The sequence below is a fragment of the Lepisma saccharinum genome, chromosome 3, assembly GCF_977018435.1.
Source record: "Lepisma saccharinum chromosome 3, izLepSacc3.1, whole genome shotgun sequence".
Classification (NCBI taxonomy): domain Eukaryota; kingdom Metazoa; phylum Arthropoda; class Insecta; order Zygentoma; family Lepismatidae; genus Lepisma; species Lepisma saccharinum.
Genome location: NC_139231.1, coordinates 71,610,613 through 71,628,239, shown reverse-complemented (window position 1 = coordinate 71,628,239; position 17,627 = coordinate 71,610,613). Strand labels below are relative to the sequence as shown.

The 17,627-nt window shown below is 38.5% G+C and overlaps 1 protein-coding gene across 1 annotated transcript in view; it reads right to left on the bottom strand.

The window, feature by feature from the left end:
* The window catches only part of LOC145985841 (leukocyte elastase inhibitor-like), a 41,485-nt gene extending 37,403 nt beyond the window's left edge, over positions 1 to 4,082 (bottom strand). The window contains exon 1 of the mRNA XM_083119938.1: positions 3,775 to 4,082. Within this exon, the coding sequence (XP_082976064.1) occupies positions 3,775 to 3,793 (19 nt within the window). The 5' untranslated portion in view covers positions 3,794 to 4,082. The remainder of the gene's footprint in view (positions 1 to 3,774) is intronic.
* Between the last annotated feature and the right edge of the window lie 13,545 nt (positions 4,083 to 17,627).

The window sequence follows — 17,627 nt, the reverse complement described above, 5'->3', positions numbered from 1 at the left end:
CGTTCCATCTCGCGTGTTCATTGGAGAGCCGTCTCGCGTCACTACTTGCGCAGAGACTTGTTTTCGTTCGCTTGCTCCAGAGATATCCGGGAGAGGATATAAGGAGAAATTTTTTCGTCTCGATGTCCTCTATGCGGTGTGAAGGTTTGACGTTGGCTACATCCTCAGAATAAAAAATAAAAATACCTATAACTGTCTGGCTAAGTATTGTCTACGGATTTTACTTTCCACTTCCTTATCCCATTCTCTGCCCATCGCAGTTCAAATAAGCTAACAATAACAATGCTGCTTTTCGAATCTGTTTGCTTTGGAAGTTCTTACTTTCCTACGTTTGCTTTTTTGATTTCTGAGGCAATTTTCCCCATCTTATCTTCCTGCGTGTAAGCACTTCCGTAACTTTCCAATTTCTTTGCTACGTTATTTTCTTCCTACGAATAATAATGTCGTAGACTCTTCTTAGTTTTCTTGTCGGAACAATCTGTCGGCGGTGGAGCGACTGCAGCGCCACGTTCAATGTTCCTGTTTCGTTGTGCAAGTCTTTGAATTCTGAATCAATTTTACGTAAGACCGTGTAAGACGCAGTTGCATAATACATAAAAGGAAGTTCGCTTCACTCAGTTTGCTATAATAATTTGTTTCTATTCACTTTGCTGTTTGTTTAATGATCTTTCGTAAGATATCCAAATTAATACGAGTAGAACCTTGGCCATTTGCCTTACAGAGATCAAATATGTACGGGAACGAACGGCTTTGCTTGTTGGTAGTTTATAAATGACAACAACAATATGAACTTCAAATTGAGATGCTTATTTTCAAGACGTCTAATGTTGGTCAAACAAATTTAAACGGTAAGTCACTGAAAACGTGTAATTATGTTTGTTGTTCTGCAGATATGGATCCAGCCGTCGTCTCTGTTGGGCACTTTTTTTTGCACAGGCCATTTACGTTTTTCTTGTCGCTTAAATTTGTTTGATGGACATTTGGAGATATGCTATTGCATTGCAATGTATCAGGGACCCAATATAATTTGTTATCGTTGTTGAGAACCACCAGAGCTTATGTAATATTTGAACTCCTCTAGTACATAATATTTATTTAAGTTGCTTGTCAAAGGACTTTCATTGTAATTATACAATCTATTACAATACTCATATTATTATTGTATTAATAATAATAATACTCAGGATCGTCTGCAGGGGGTCGGGGGCATGGAGGCACTTGTCCTCGTCAAAAATATCTAGAAAAAGGTCATGTAATTCGAATGGTTAATTTGTAGCGATATTTTATTACAAATAATATTGTTTTCTGTGATTTACAGGCTGGCAGTTACGGCAATTAACTGTCATGTCTCGCCTTGTATCTGTATCTGTACTCTGAGAAAAAGTACAAAAAATTAAAGATCTTTTCATCAACAGTGATAGAAGTTTATGGAAAGGAAGCAAGGCGAATCCAGTTTCTATCTAAATAGCAGACTGTAGTCTGAACTTGTATACAGCGCGTAACTATTTTCAATTCATTCTTAATTTTATGATTTGTAAAGTATAATAATAATAATAATAATAATAATAATAATAATAATAAAAGTTTCTGCCGGCTCCCGTGGCGGAGTGGTTAGCACATCGCGCTATGACGCCAGGGGTCCCTGGTTCGAATCCTGGCCTGGGCATGGATGTTTGTGAGTGTTTGTTCATCAATTTCATCATATCATCACTCTCGCAAATTAGCCAAAAGTGGCACAAAAAGCGAAGTAAAATAAAGCAAATCAATCAATAATAAAAGTTTCCCTGAGAAAAAATCCTGCGGGCGTTCTCGATAATACGCTATGCGCCAAAATATACAGTACTGAAACTCGCGCACCTCGAACGCGCATGTGCGTTTGTCGATGGGGCATAGCTCCAGCCGCTCGTGTTCTCAGTAGTGAAAAGGAAGTTATAACTCGCTAATAGTGTGTATGTTAGAGTTTCTTTCAGGATAAATAAACTCACAGATGACAACAATTTAATGTTCGTCTTTTAATTTCAGTACTGTATATTTTGGCGCATACTGTACTTAACACTGAAAAATATTTATTTTGTGCTTACATACATTGAAACACATCAACACACAGACTAGAAATGATCAAGCTCCCTTTATCTGTTATATCGTGCTTTCATCCACTTTTAGAGCAGAATTGTGGGACACGGAACTCTTTCTCCTAACGGTACATTTATGTTGACTGACACAAAAAATGGATAGTAGACTTTGTTTTTAGAAATGTGTATCATAAACAATCTCTAATATGAATAAAAATGTCAACAATATTGTCACAGTTTTCAATGTAGCAAGCCGTGGAACATATTCAAGTCGGTTCATTTCATAATTGAGATTCTATTTTCCTCGAAACTTCACGACAAGTTTGTTCAAATGTTTTCAAGGTTTCACACAGGGAGAACATGAGCTCCACAGGTTGTGAACTGTTAAATTAGCATATTTAATAAATATACAGTAAATACATTTTATAAGATTGCGAATACTAAAACAGGTACAATTTTCCCTTTCTAATTGTCAATCTCATAAATAACGTTCTTTTTGTAGGACAAAGAAAAGAAAAAAGGGGCAATATTACTTTAACGAACTCTGGCACGCCATGAAACTCAATCATAGTAGGTATACAGGCTAGTTATCTGAAATTTTCTATTACAAGACGGAACCGGAAATGATAGTGTTATCTGTGACAACGATTATCAATAAAACAGCAACATACATTTCCTTTATCTTTGAGTAATAAAATTACTTTCACTACAGCAGCCAAGGAAACTGAATTGTCGGCTTCTGGCGCGTGCGTGCTTGTAGCTCTGTCTCCGCAAAGCGTTAGGGTATGGTCACACTGGATCCGGTTTCGGACGAACTTAATCACGCAGTCACTTATTCAGACGCACACAGGCATGTTTAAATTACGTAGTTCCATAATAAACTAAATTTGAATTAGGTGAAATTCTTATCAACTGTACCTCACATAACATTCTAGTTTACTAAAGTCTGCAACGGAAAAAACATATAGTCTCTGTCTAATCTCGATTTCACAGACGTTTATCGTTCTCGCACGTGTCTCGACAAGTCTTGGTGACTGGCTTTTTCTCGTCTAGATTTTTAGACATTGCTTTTGAACTTCTTATCTCAGTACCACAGAAATAGAAACAACAGATAAAACTTGAACGATGGAGACCAGATTGCGATAAAATGGGAAGAAAGAGGGACAGATACCATGCAAAGAGAAGAGACAAAGTGAAATAAATAGAGAAGGGGTGAAAGTGACCATATTTTTTCCCATTTTTGTCATCACTTTTATTTCGTATTAAAAATAAATCTGGCATGGTTTTCATGAAGCACTTTCTTTGACAACCGGTACGCTTTTCCTTCCTTAAGATCTCGGGTAAGAAGTAGGGTTGTGCGGGATCCCGAAAATTCGGTACTGGGATTGGAAAAAAAATATCCTTCCAGATCCCGACTTCGGGAAATTATTTCTCGAATTTTCAGAATTTTTTTTTTAAAAAAAAAAAATAAATGGAAAATGGCGTGTAAAATTTGAGATTTTCACAGTATCAGGAAAATTCGAACATTTCCTGTCCCGAAAATTTCCCGCATGGGTTGGGAAATTGCGAATTTTTCCCGTACAGCACGATGGAACTTTAAAAATTTCCCATCCCGACCAAAAAAAAATTGTCTCGCACACCCCTAGTAAGAAGCTCTGTTCTGGAATATCCAGAACCTGTATTCTAAAAGTCACTGCCTTACCTGTCGCCAAGGTTCCCATTTCACCGACGCAGTTCTTTTCCTGTCGCACTGAACACTCACTCACGCACTTCCGAAGGCAGTGGCAGTCAGCCGAGCGCTAAGCAAACTGTCCCTTCTGTGCCGTGCGAATTGAGGTCGCGAGAAGTGTGGGATTGACTTTCATCGCCGACCTTCATTTCATGCTAAGAAAGTAAGGTTTCCTCTTGTGGTTTCCTCACTTCGAGTCCCCCCAAACAGCAAAAAACCGTCTTCCAATGTGGTTTTGTGGCTACTGAAGGAAGAGAATCCACTATCGGAAATTTCCTGCAGCTCAGCTTTTCCGAGAAATCAGATACCGGTTGTTTGTAAACATTACTTTGCATTTATCGTTTAACAACAGCGTTCGTATGCTGTAATAAGTGAAAGTAAAGAGCGCAAAGCATTACGTAAAGCAGAGGTCACGTTGCCATCTCATTCTGCCGGGGTTTATGAATGGGACTTGTATAGGCACCTACAAGCAGTGGCACACGAATTTTTTGAATTGGACATGTACAGCCAACGGCAAATATAATATTAGGTAAAAATGTCCATTGCCATATTCATTTATTCTGTTTTCTTTAATGTAACGTTAAAAAAACACAAGTTTAATTCAATTCCCTAAAAACACACAGAATGAAGAAGAAAAAATACATACAATATACGGGTATACCTGTTATTATGTGTTAGTTAAATCAAATGCGCATAACCATGTACAGAATACTACTACCAATAAAAAAGCAATATTCACAAAATAATTTCGTATTCTTTTATTTTTTGAAATCTTATGGCTATTTTCTAGATACAAGTAGTTTTTAACACGTTTCGGAACAGATAAAACTAAAGGATCTATAGGTCTTACCAAATGTCTCGCATATATTAAAAATAATACATGTATTAATAATAATGGACATATTATTATTGAAATAGTTTCATTATTTTGGTAATTCATTACAAGAAAAATTAAATAGATAACGACATCCAGAACATTTATTTATCAAACTTTTCTTCCTTTACTGGAACTTCATATAATAATAACAATAACTTTGATTGATTCTCAATTTCAAACAAATTCCACTTTTTTTCTGAAATGTTAGTAACATGACAAGGGCACAAATACAAGATAAAGCAGAACAGTTATTTGAATTTTACGAAAAGGACTTTGGGTCTGGCATTTCCTAAGGAATGCGATCTACTTTTCATCGTTTATGAAGGCTCACTTTCAGGACTTACACGAGTATGAATCACGTTATGATGTATCAGAATTGCTCAAATTTCTGAAAAACTATAAAGTGGATTTTTTTTTCCAAATTTGGAAGATATTATGCGAATTTATTGTAGTACAGAGGTTATTTTGGTATAGCAGTCACTAACTCTAGTGGAGAATGTTCGTTTGCGGCTTTAAAAATAGTGAAAAGCTACTTGCAATGCAGTTTAAACCAAGCAAAGATCAACTCTGTTCTTTACCTATTGTATATTGAAAGTGATCTAATGAGAACAATTCTCTTTGACATCATAATCAAATAAATTATTTGCCGAATCGAAGGCGAAGGTAAAGCAGCTAGTGTGAATATTGCCTGTCTGCCGCACACGTTTCATGATTTCGTCGGATAATGGTGTGGTGAGTCATATTGAAATGCGTATGCTATCCTTTTCCCTGATACATAAAGTTTAAGACGATAGTTAATTGTCGTGTTTTGTTTGCGAAAATCCTCCCGAACAACCCGTAAAAACACTATCGACTTTATAAATCAAGGACGCTTTGAGTATAAATTTCTCCCTATACAGTTATATCGATATTATTTTTGCTTGTCTATTTCTATAGTACTAAGTGAGAATATTCTAATAATGTTGGACTGAAAATATAAGAGATCTGGAAGGAGGGAGAAGGTGTGAAAAAATGTTTCAGCATCGCTACAGCTTTTTAATCAGACAATGCTTGAAAGTTGCGTGCTATACAACTTTAGGCTTTGTGCTCCCCCTTCTCTCTCTCTCTCTCTCTCTCTCTCTCTCTTTCTCTCTCTCTCTCTCTCTCTCTCTCTCTCTCTCTATCTATCTATCTCTCTGTGGGGTATGCCTGTGAACTTGAGTTGAAGAAAATGATGTATTTTCCTATGTATAATTTTTAGTAGAATAAATTCGACACGAAGGAGCGAAAATACAGTTAAGAGGCCTTCAAAAAATACTTTAAGATACAATAAAAACTGCAAACAAACGAAAAAAAACAGATAGAATAAAAATAGATTTCTATTATCAACTTATAATACGGGGAACAATACTAATATTGATGACGACTACAACTTAATGATATTAATGATGCATGACAAGCCTGATTCCCTACAGAAAGTTCTGACCAAGGAGATGCATGCTACTGAAAAGTAATTCTTGCCCCTCCCTAAAAAAAAAAAAACTTCTGCGGACACCCTTGCGTACGGTGCTTAATTTTTTCAAAAGTTTATGCATTATGGAAATAACTCAAAGAGGCGATTCCAGAGGAAATTAGGGGTAAGAAAAGAAAGGATAAATAAATATTTGCAACTCGCGAACTCACCATGTGAAATTCTCCATCATGTCAACTGCGAGTTCAGGTATCTAAATTACCAGTGATATATTGCGTGTCAACCGCTGTGATTTCTAAGCACTTTCAAGCTGGTTTCCAAACTTGATAAACGAAAACAATACGCACAGAACAGACACTCGCCATTTGGGAGGGCTTCAATGTTGCCTTTCACTGACAACCGCACGTTACGCCATTTTTATCACCTTTCAAGAATATGAATGTTTATGAAGTCGTTGGGAAATGAAACAAGTTCATTTACAGGCAATCACGTTTCACTATCGTCATTGTTGTTGTTTTTGCTTTATTTGTATATTTTCGTTTTGATTATTAGAGGGAGGCGACGCTTCTACTATCTGAAGTGTAAGGGACGACCTTATCTGATGACACTCACGTTTATCCTCGTAGTTCACCCTGGGCTGCATTTTTGAAGGCTCACGAGGCTCTGGCACCTGAACTCATATCCAGGATAATTCTCCGTGCGACTTCTGTTGTGTCATCCACACGTTTGTGATTGTCCCTTCATCCGTCTCATCTTATCACCATTCATTCCCATCCTGGCGATTAGCCAAAACTGGCAGAAGAGCGACGTAAAATAAACAAAGTCAAGTCAACAACTTACTATAAAAAAAAAAAGCTCTTTTCAGTTCTTACGTCGTCCGCTCTAGAAGCTGGCAGGGGAAGTGGGGAGCGGGGAACGTGCCGCTGACCAACCAGAGAACAGACCACCTAGCGGTGGAGCCGAGAGTTACGCAGTTGCGGGAGGAAGCTGCAGCGCTAACTTCGTTCTGCACGTTGCTGTGTTGCCAATTCACCGCGTTGCTGATGGTATTTTGCCCCAGTGTTGATTCCTGTTTGTTATGAGCGGGATGTAGGAATAACATACGTGGGAGTAATTGTTGTCGCGTCGTGTATTACCTAACTGCATTGTTTCTTCGATAAACGTGTATGTGGCATGTGATGTGACGTTTATGTGTACTCTCGTTGTTCCATAGGGAGCTTTGTGCTTATTAACGCAGTAAGCATAGGCGCCGACTCCATGGGGCTTGGGGGCCTCGAGACCCCCCAATGTTAACGATGGGGGGCAGAGCCCCCCAAATAATTTAGCTTAAGAGTTCTAATGTATTATTTTGCTTCTCTTGTCAAGTTTACTCTGAATTGTGCCACATGAACTTAACTTTACATACACATTTGAAATGTTCTAGACTATCAACTTTGGGGGGCTGAGACCCCTAAACCATCAACTTAGGGCGGGCTGTGACCAGAGAAAAGACACATGAATTATTACTATATACTAAGTATATAATTATGAGTATTGTTAAAATTTTTACTAAAAAAAGAGTTTCAAAAGACGATGTGCATGAACTAGGGTAGTGGATGGGACGTTCGGGCTACATGACATTCAGAACGAGACCTTTGATATATTAGGAAGATCTGCTTTGCGCTCCTTGGTAGCAGATATTAAAAGTCGAGAATATTTTGCTATTATGTTTGACGAAACTTGTGACATATCCATCCGTTGACAATCAATATTCTGCATTCGAACTGTGAATAAAAATTTTGATATTTTTGAGGAATTAATGGGCTTTTATGAGATTCCGAACACTGAGGCCAAAACTTAAAAAAGGGAGAGAGTGAGTCATTGATTAATTTATTTCAGTGATCAGAGCCCCCCTAATAATTTTGACAAGTCGGCGCCCCTGGCAGTAAGTATCGTACGATGGCGAACAGGAAAGAGGGTAGTTTATACCCAAGGCAGGAAAATAATCAGTAGGGTTCATGGATATTATCATAGAATATGATATTATGAAAAGGAAGCAGAAAACAGTGGTCCCCTGGTAAGTGTGCACAAAGTGCAACAGAGTGTGTTGGAAGCTTTTGGAGTGAGTACGCGAACTGTGCAGCGTATTGTTAGGGAAGGCAAAGACAGTCTTGAGGCGTCGGGTTCCACGTCATTTGAATCACCGCGCAAACGAATCAAAAGGAACAGTATCACAAAGACAATCGACGGTTGCGATAAAGATATAACAAGAAGAATTATCCTCGGGTATTATGTAAAGGGCGAATATCCAACACTGAACAAGTTTTCGTTGATTTGCATACACAAATAAGCTTTCAGTGGGGAGTTTCGTCGTTGTGGAGGATACTGAAGTATATGAGGTTAAAGTACAAAAAGAACAACGACGGTAGACGATTTCTGATGGAGAGAGCCCATATAGTTACAGCCAGAGTAACGTTTTTGCGAAAAATGGATCTTCTAAAAAATAAGGAACCTTTGCCCTATATAGGTATTTCATTTAGATGAAACGTACACTGGCGAACTTTAGAAAAAGGTCTCCTTCCTCTTAGTTAGATTGGAAGGTAGTTGGAAACACTTCATTACTCCTGTATTGGATAAGAAAGTGGGGGAAGGCAGTTGGAGACAAGGCCATCACTACCCTATGCGCACGTAAACTTGTTTCCGTAAAGCTTGCTGTTGGAGTCTTGTCAGGCATGATCTGGGCAGTTTGTGGAAGATTTTTGTGTTCCTACCCCCCCCCCCCCCCCTCTCTCTCTGTGTGTGCGCGCGCGCCGACCGACACCTGTTTCTTTTTAAGTTTGACCTATTTTTATTGCATCGACTAATTGCTTTTATGGCTGGGAATGAACAAGGTTAGCAATGGGCAAATAAAAAAGTATAAAAAATACCAAAATTCCTGGCATGAGTAGTTAGTAGTAGTAAAGGTTAGGTAAAGTTCCTCGTGCGTATAGCAACGTGTCATGAAAGCACATTTAGGGGATGAGGTAGTAGGACACCGCATATTCTTGAGCTCGGTCATTGCGGAGGTGATACTATCAGCACCACGCTCCAGCCGCCTTTTTTATTCTCCAGGGTTGTAGTAGAAATGAGAAAATAGAAATGTTTTTGCCTTCTGCGTATGGGACAGTATTCTTTGGATATTCTCCCTGAAATATCTGTTAACATCCTAACCCGCAGTTTTTTCAGGATAAACTAGTTGAAGGCCGCGAGTGGTTCCTGAGAAGTAATGAACATATCACAGAATGCGCAATAGTTTAGCTCACGTTCCTTGGGGGGAGGGGGGAAGAATGATATACAAATTTATTCTACGAATGCTTACGTCATTGTGACCATGGAGTGTATTTTGCGTCTAGTCACAAGGCCAGTATAATGGTCTGTGGAGTTTAGGCTGTGTCCTACGTTTGTGATTGCCTTTCACAAATTTCATCTTAACACACCTTTCATCCTTATCTATGTGATTACTCAAACGTGGCAGAAACGCGAAGTAAAATAAACCAAATCAAACATAAATAAGAAGCTGAAGGGAAAAATGTTCCATTACCAAAAATAAAATATATAAAATACAGTAATTACTTTGTTGACACTGCAGTTTTTTTTGGCAGTGTGTAGCTGTCTTAGGGCCGTATGTTCGAATTAGCTGACCTCAAAATATACGAAGAGTGAACGATTAATGGAAATGGGGATGCACATTTCTATTACTTTAGTAAGCGTTCAGTCGTAAATCATGTGGACACAGTGTGATTTTCGTCCAATGAAGGGTTCCTGGGACATCAACTAGGTCGACGTGTACTTATAACGTTACGAGGGTATGGATATCATCTCTCAACAAGTGCAACAAATGTTTATGGTCATGGAAATTATTTATACAATTTGTTTGAGTAACGTCGTTTTCTACCTCTTGAAATTAATGGTGACTGGAGATGAAAAGACACACGTGGCAGATTGTAACGTGCTTTGAAGACAGAAGTGTTAAGTTCGAACCATGATTAAGGCATGTTTGCCCCATCAGTTATCAATTGGTCAATCATTCTCATCGCCACGGATTAACCAAGAGGCAAAAAGGCAAGTAATATATCCTAAATAGAAAATGAAATACAGAAAAGGGGCAAGGAAATGCACATATCGTGTCGAGTCGAGGTTGTGTGTTGCAAGACGGAAATGTGTAACTATTATCGCAAGAGCAGGTTCAATTATATTAGGGCAGAACCATATATCACACAATACACGTGAAATCGTTGTAGGTTGACGTGAACTGATAATCTGCCTCAACTCTTAAATACTCTAATATCAGGTTTCTTGTTCCACTTATTATTTCAATTTTGAGGGTCTTCATGACCGAGTGCTTTGCATACTGCTCTATGAAACTGGAGACCCTATGTTCGATTGATTGATTGATTGATTTGCTTTATTTTAATTCCCTTCTTGTGCCACGTTTGGCTAAGTTGCAAATATGGGTGAGGCCTCCCGATGGCGCAGTGGTAGCATCGTCGCCTTGTGATCAAGGGTTCCCGGGTTCGATACCCGGTGGAGGCACATAGTGGTTCGGATCCTACTTTAAACTGTAGGTCCGGTCCCGATTAGCCTTACTGTGCATAAAGTGAACTTCAAACACAAACTAAATCAATCAAACTCAATGAAATATGGGGATGAGTGACGATATGATGAAATTGTTGAATGGACACTCACAAATCCATGCCCAGGCCAGGATTCGAACGCGGGACCCCTGGCATCGTAGCGCGATGTGATAACCACTCTGTCACTGGGGCCGGCATCTATTTTCGAAGCTTGGGTAATATTTAAGAGCTTATTGTGTTCGTTCATTTTTTTTTCTGGTCACTCCAACATTCGTCCTTATCGTTGAAAGTAAACAAGAGCGATATACGTAATATGCTCGTAAAAATAGCAGAGTTACCACTTTTTATTTTTTATATTTGTTTTAGAGCTAATGACAAAAGAGAGAAAAGAAACGAAAAAATGAACAACCTATTTTCATTCATGAAGGAAATAAATCGCCAGCTCAGAACCTGATTTCTTGAGAGCTCAAAATTGACAAGAATATTTCTTCCGAGGCCAAATGACCACAGAAAGAAACGCTGTGCTAAATCCTTGATGACTCATGGTTAACTTTGCTCTTCTGTGTGGTGTTCACCACTGAAAGCTGTGCAGTTCTTCCTTATCTTGCATAGAGTTTCGGCATTGACGCTGCAGTGCTTCCAATTCAATATCGGTTTTTGTTTGTTTTTCCTTGTAAAAGGTGAGGCCTCGGTGAGGCCGTACTAAAGTTTTCCAGTGTACATACATCAGAATTACGCTCCAACGAAAAACTGGCAAAATAAAGAGGGTACATGGGGTTTAAAAGTGCCCGTGGGTAAAGGTGGGCGCATTATTGTTTGTCACGTAGGTTCCAGTCACACTGGTTTTCTACAGTAATGTAAATTAGTTTTCAGTGGTTTTTGCACTTTTTAGATCCGCTTGACGAAAGGAACATCAAAGACGCAGTGATTGTAATGGACAATGCTATAGATACCATTCGGTACAGTTGGAAAGAATTCCTACAACGTATACACTTGATATCGTACACTTATCGGTATTCTACTGACCACAAGATGGGGATAATATGCATTCTCAGGCCATACGCGAACAATGGGACGTCTGTATTTCATGGTTCTTTCGATTTCAACTCGCCTTTCCCGCTATTCTGGCAACGCTGCAGTCTCTCTCTCTAACCGGCCTGTCTCGTTGCGCTGGATAGGCTGTTTTCCCGCTCTCAACTTCCCCTGCCAGCTTCTAGAGCGCACGCCGTAACAACTGAAAAGAGCTATAGCAATTCCAATGCCCCTGGTTTCATGTTTTGCTGTATTATGCAGGTATTATACCTTACTGCAATTAGTGTTGCCCACGAGACGAGACTTTGGCCTGTCTCGTCTCGTGGAGTCTCGTGGAAATGCTGTCTCGTCTCGAAAATATTCGTTTGTCTCATGACAGATGGTCAATCTCGTCTCGTCTCGAATTTTTAAAAGCCTGTCCCGTCTCGTCCCGTGGACAACACTAACTGCAATCGTTGAAGTGTTCTCTGTATCAGGTTGCTTATAAATATAATTTTACATTCTATTATTTGTTCAGGAAATAACAAATTATTCGAACAAGTGTGGTCTTGTACAACATTTTTCTTTTTTATAAAGTTGAATATCAGATGGCCATAACTTCGAAACAGCATGACTTGGAATGATCCCTTGCGCACCACTTACAGAATGGTTCTTTTAAGTACAACACAGAAAGTTCTCTCTTCTGCAATGAAAACTTTCCTCGGAATTACGGAAAAGACCAAATGTCGCGATTTGCTTTGAAGTAAATAATATCGACAAGCAGACAACTCAACTGCCAAGTCCATAAATATGTTGATGGGATTTCGTACATTAGATATCCAAAGTCGTTTTATTACGTGTAACATGACATTAGGAAGGAATGCAGTTATATGGCTACATCCGCATAGGGTATGTTGCAATCCAATAGTTTGAAACCCCCGCACAGCAAGAGTGAATGTGTTCTGAGCGAATGTGACAGCATAACAATTGTAACAATGTGTTGTCAAACATATTCAGATAGTAGTGTAATTGGGGCGTTTCAAAATAGTACTTAGTAGGTATTGTTTTTTTTTATCAATTGAATATCATTTTTTGACATATTTTGACAATTTTTTGTCCATGTTTTAGCGTTTAGCGATGTTTTTAGTAAGGATGTCACGGCCTGGTTCTGACTTAATTGAAAAATCCTGGAGTTGGTCGTTGAATGCAGATCTAATTGGTTTGCGTTCATTCGATAATTTAATTTGCTTGGAAGTGGAAGCTTCGGTTCCTGGATCATCGATTTTTCTTTTCACTGTTCCTCGTTCGGTCGATGGTTTGCAAATTTTGAGATGTTTACTTAAATTTGTAATGCTGATCATCTTTCCGCATCGAGCACAAGACTTAGAAGGTGACGAACGATTAATTCTCGAACCTGTTTCGCTACATCTTGCCCTGTGTACCGATAAATTGTTCCTTGAGATTAGCTTCCCACAAGTAACACATTCAGTTTTATCATATTTACGATTCAAACTGGTGGTGGATGCCATTGCTTTTTCGAAAATCACAGAAATCAAAAAGTCTAGTATATAGCGATACAATTTTCAGGTATGTTATTTATATAGAATTTCTTGAGGTGAAATAGAAAATGCACGATCACGTCAAAATTCAATCTGGTCGAAATTACTATGAAAAACCACGTGAAACACCTTTGAACTTGAAATAATAGATGGTATGTAGCTTCAAAGAAAGTTAAATACCTATTTTTTTTACAAAAACGAGGAGCGCTGCAACAGGACGTCCGTACTCTTCGGCTGCTCTCACGAGACTGACTGATCTGCAGTGTATGCCGTCTTATATAATAAAAGCGCGGACCGTATTGAAAACACCTGTAATAATTAACCAATCAGAAGACGCCACGTTAGATATGACTCATCACATTACGTCATAACTTGTTGCAACATGTTGTGTAATAGTTTACTCCCTTATAGTTAATACAACGAAGGGCATTAGATATGAGTCATCACAATGTTACGTAATAACTTGTTGCAAAAACGTTGTGCAATAGTATACCCTTATAAGTAATACAATTAAGAGGTATTTAATATGAGTCATCACAATGTTAGTTACATGGTTCTAGTTAGGATGATGATTTTTTTTTGGTTTGTTGGATAGAGGTTGAAGAAGACTATTTGTTGTAGTGACCACAGTATTGTTTTTTTTTGTGTGTGTGCGTTTTCTGTTCTCTTACGAGAATTAATATAGGTTGCCATAGAACCCTCCAATTCATGACTTAGGAAAAATCTGTTTGCGGATTCATCACGTACGCCTATACATCAGTAAAATGTGAATAGAACCTATGTTCGGAAATCCAAAATGGCGACCGGAAGTAGGATTATCTTAGAAACAGTAAGACTTAGGAAAAATCTGTTTGCTGATTCACCACGAACGCCTATATGTAAGTAAAATATGAATAGAACCTATGTTCGGAAATTCAAAATAGCGACCGGAAGTGGGGTTATCTTGGAAACGGTAAGACTTAGGAAAAATCTGTTTCGTGATTCATCGTGTACACCTATATGTGAGAAAAAGTATGAATAGAAGCTATGATCGGAAATCCAAAATGGCGACCGGAAGTGGGGTTATCTTGGAAACGGTAAGACTTAGGAAAAATCTGTTTGCGGATTCATCACGTACGCCTATATGTGAGAAAAAATATGAATGGAACCTATGCTCGGAAATCCAAAATGGCGACCGGAAGTGGGGTTATCTTGGAAACGGTTAGACTTAGGAAAAATCTGTTTGCAGATTCATCACGTACGCCTATACGTGAGAAAAAGCATGAATAGAACCTATGTTCGGAAATCCAAAATGGCGACCGGAAGTGGGATTATCTTGGAAACGGTAAGACTTAGGAAAATTCTGTTTGCGGATTCTTCATGTACACCTATACGTGAGAAAAAGTATGAATAGAACCTATGCTCGGAAATCCAAAATGGCGACCGGAAGTGGGGTTATCTTGGAAACGGTAAGACTTAGGAAAAATCTGTTTGAGGATTCATCACGTACGCCTATATGTGAGAAAAAGTATGAATAGAACCTATGCTCGGAAATCCAAAATAGCGACCGGAAGTGGTGTTATCTTGGAAACGGTAAGACTTAGGAAAAATCTGTTTGCGGATTCATCACGTACGCCTATATGTGAGAAAAAGTATGAATAGAACCTATGCTCGGAAATCCAAAATGGCGACCGGAAGTAGGGTTAGGGGCCAGGAATCTTAAAAAAAATATTATTTGTTTGTTTGCTTGCGTCACAATATAAGCGCGCACGCGCGCGTGTGTGGCACATCGTTTCCGAAAGAGGTTTACAAAGGTCACGATATATAAACATTGGTCCCGGAGTTGGAAAATTACGATAAGATGCATTCATCCTTCAAAGGATGGGAGAGAATACATTATTTACTCATCACGTTGTGTCAGCGCAACGAATGAATGCGCGGAACGTGGAGAGAAAGTGAGGTTTTGAGGTTTTGGTGAACCTCAATTAATAAAAATGAGTTTTTGAGATTTTGGTGATCCCCAAATGAGTAAAGTGAGTTTTTGATGTTTTGGTGCTCTTTTCTTCGCTGCAAAACATCGTCAGCGCAATAAATGAGGCGCGTAACGTGGAGAGAAAGTGAGTTTTTAAGGTTTTTTTGATCCCCACTTGATGTTTGTGAACTCTCTAATCTGCACTACTCTAAAGTAGGTCAAAGCATGTAGAGGCTCTCGTTTAGTTTAGCACGTATTAAAAAAAAAAAAGGATAGGTTAAGTTATATCACGTAAGATCGTGGTATACCTACCAAGTGTGAGTGGGAAAAAAGGGAAATTTTACTAAAACATCGCTAAACGCTAAAACATCGACAAAAAATTGTCAAAATATGTCAAAAACTGATATTCAATTGATAAAAAAAGAGGCTACAAATGCATACCTACCAAGTACGAGTGGGAAAAAAAATAATGCATTGAAAATTGTACTAAAAACATCGCTAAACGCTAAAACATGGACAAAAAATTGTCAAAATATGTCAAAAAGTGATATTCAATTGATAAAAAAAAACAATACCTACTAAGTACTATTTTGAAACGCCCCAATTACACTACTTCAGATATTTTTTAAAAAATACTATTTTGGAGAAACACCCCTCCTTTGAACTTTATGAGTCTCAGACATCGTCTTATGATATGTCACTGGAAACCAATTCGACCATATCCTACATATTAAAAAAATAATAATAATGAACACTGCGTCGTGAAGTTATTTGCTGTGCCCATTGACCCGTACAATACAGCTAAATCTGTTGATACGTATTCTAAGTTCACTGACAAGAAAGCGGGTCTGCTCACCTCAAAAGATCTGTTGAATTTCTGGGATTTATGCAAAAATTCAGGAGCACGGAGAGAACATTACGGGGTTCCTACACCTCGCCCCCACCCCCGCACTGCGGAGTTTGCGGGGGCGACTGTTACGCCATTGCCTCAATCCCATCTCCAGTATCGATTTATCGAAATATATAACATATACAGTGCTGTATTCCCAAAAATTTTCAGAATGTATATGCAAAATTTCGTTAAGTGGAGCCACGGCCAGCTTTATTCGGTTAAAGATGGCCGTGGTGGAGTTCGCATTTCCATTAACGTTATATTAGGTTTCTATTAAAATTCATCGATGACATCAATTAACTTTTAGAAAAAAGAGTCATTCATGATAGAGTATTGATGATAATGATATAAAAGTAGCATTTTACAATAGAGAAGGCATTTTCAAAATAAAAAAATATTAAACGCGTATTTTAATATATAGTTGCTACAATAGTACCTAGGTATTTTACAGGCTCCAGTACAGCGTTATTGTATTTTATTTACTTGTTGTTGCTCTTGTGAATTGTCAGTTTGTATAATGTTAACAACTTTAATAATACTGTAAATTGCACTAAAAATGAAGAGCTTGGAAAATTTATTGTACAAATAGCCAAAAAAAAAAATGAACAGAAAGAGCAATAATTCTCTATTTTCTCGTTCTCTCTGAAGTAAACAAGCCAGAAGTATTTGATCGTAATAAGCTCATTAGAGTAATAGTCAAATTGTAATAAATAAATATAAACTAAACGAAAGTACAATTTACACATTGTAGCAGAAGACTCTATCCCATATACCTTCGACTACAGCCATAAACACATAGGAGTAGGGTAGGTCAAAATTTCCCCCACCTCCTTTTTTTTGGCGAAGCATTCACCTTGTATTTTTGTTAGCATGAAACCCTTTTTTTTAATAATAAAAAAAAATGTTTCCGCCTAAAAGAGATCTCGGTGTGCCAGCTGTGGGCAGCTGTGGGATATTCCCACGAGTTAAATTCCTTGAGCGACCCACTTCACACACAGTGGTAGGGACTAATGAACACTCTTTCTTACGAAACGTTTTGGCGTCGACTGCAAGTTATTAGTGCCAAACGGACAAAAAGGTTATGAACCCAGCTTATGCTTGCACAAATCATTTCATTTGACCTTCGTAAGGAATTTCCTCGCGGCAGGATCTACGATCACTGTTGTTGGGGAGAAGAGGCAGGCCATGTTGGCTGCTAACTTTGCATAACACAAGGAACACAAACTGGCTGCGAAAAAAGGTTGGATTGGAGAGGAGCGGATTTAAATTACCTCCGCCCCTAGGCTAAGGTAACCAGACGTCCCGTATTGACCGGGACAGTCCCTTTTTTGAGTCTCTGTCCCGATTTATTTGGTTTTGATTGATTTGGTGTTTTACGTCCACTTTATGCACAGTAAGCCTAATCGGGACTGGACCTACAGTTTAAAGTGAGATCCGAACCACTATGTGCCTCCACCGGGTATTGAACCGGGACCCTTTGATTAAAAGGCGACG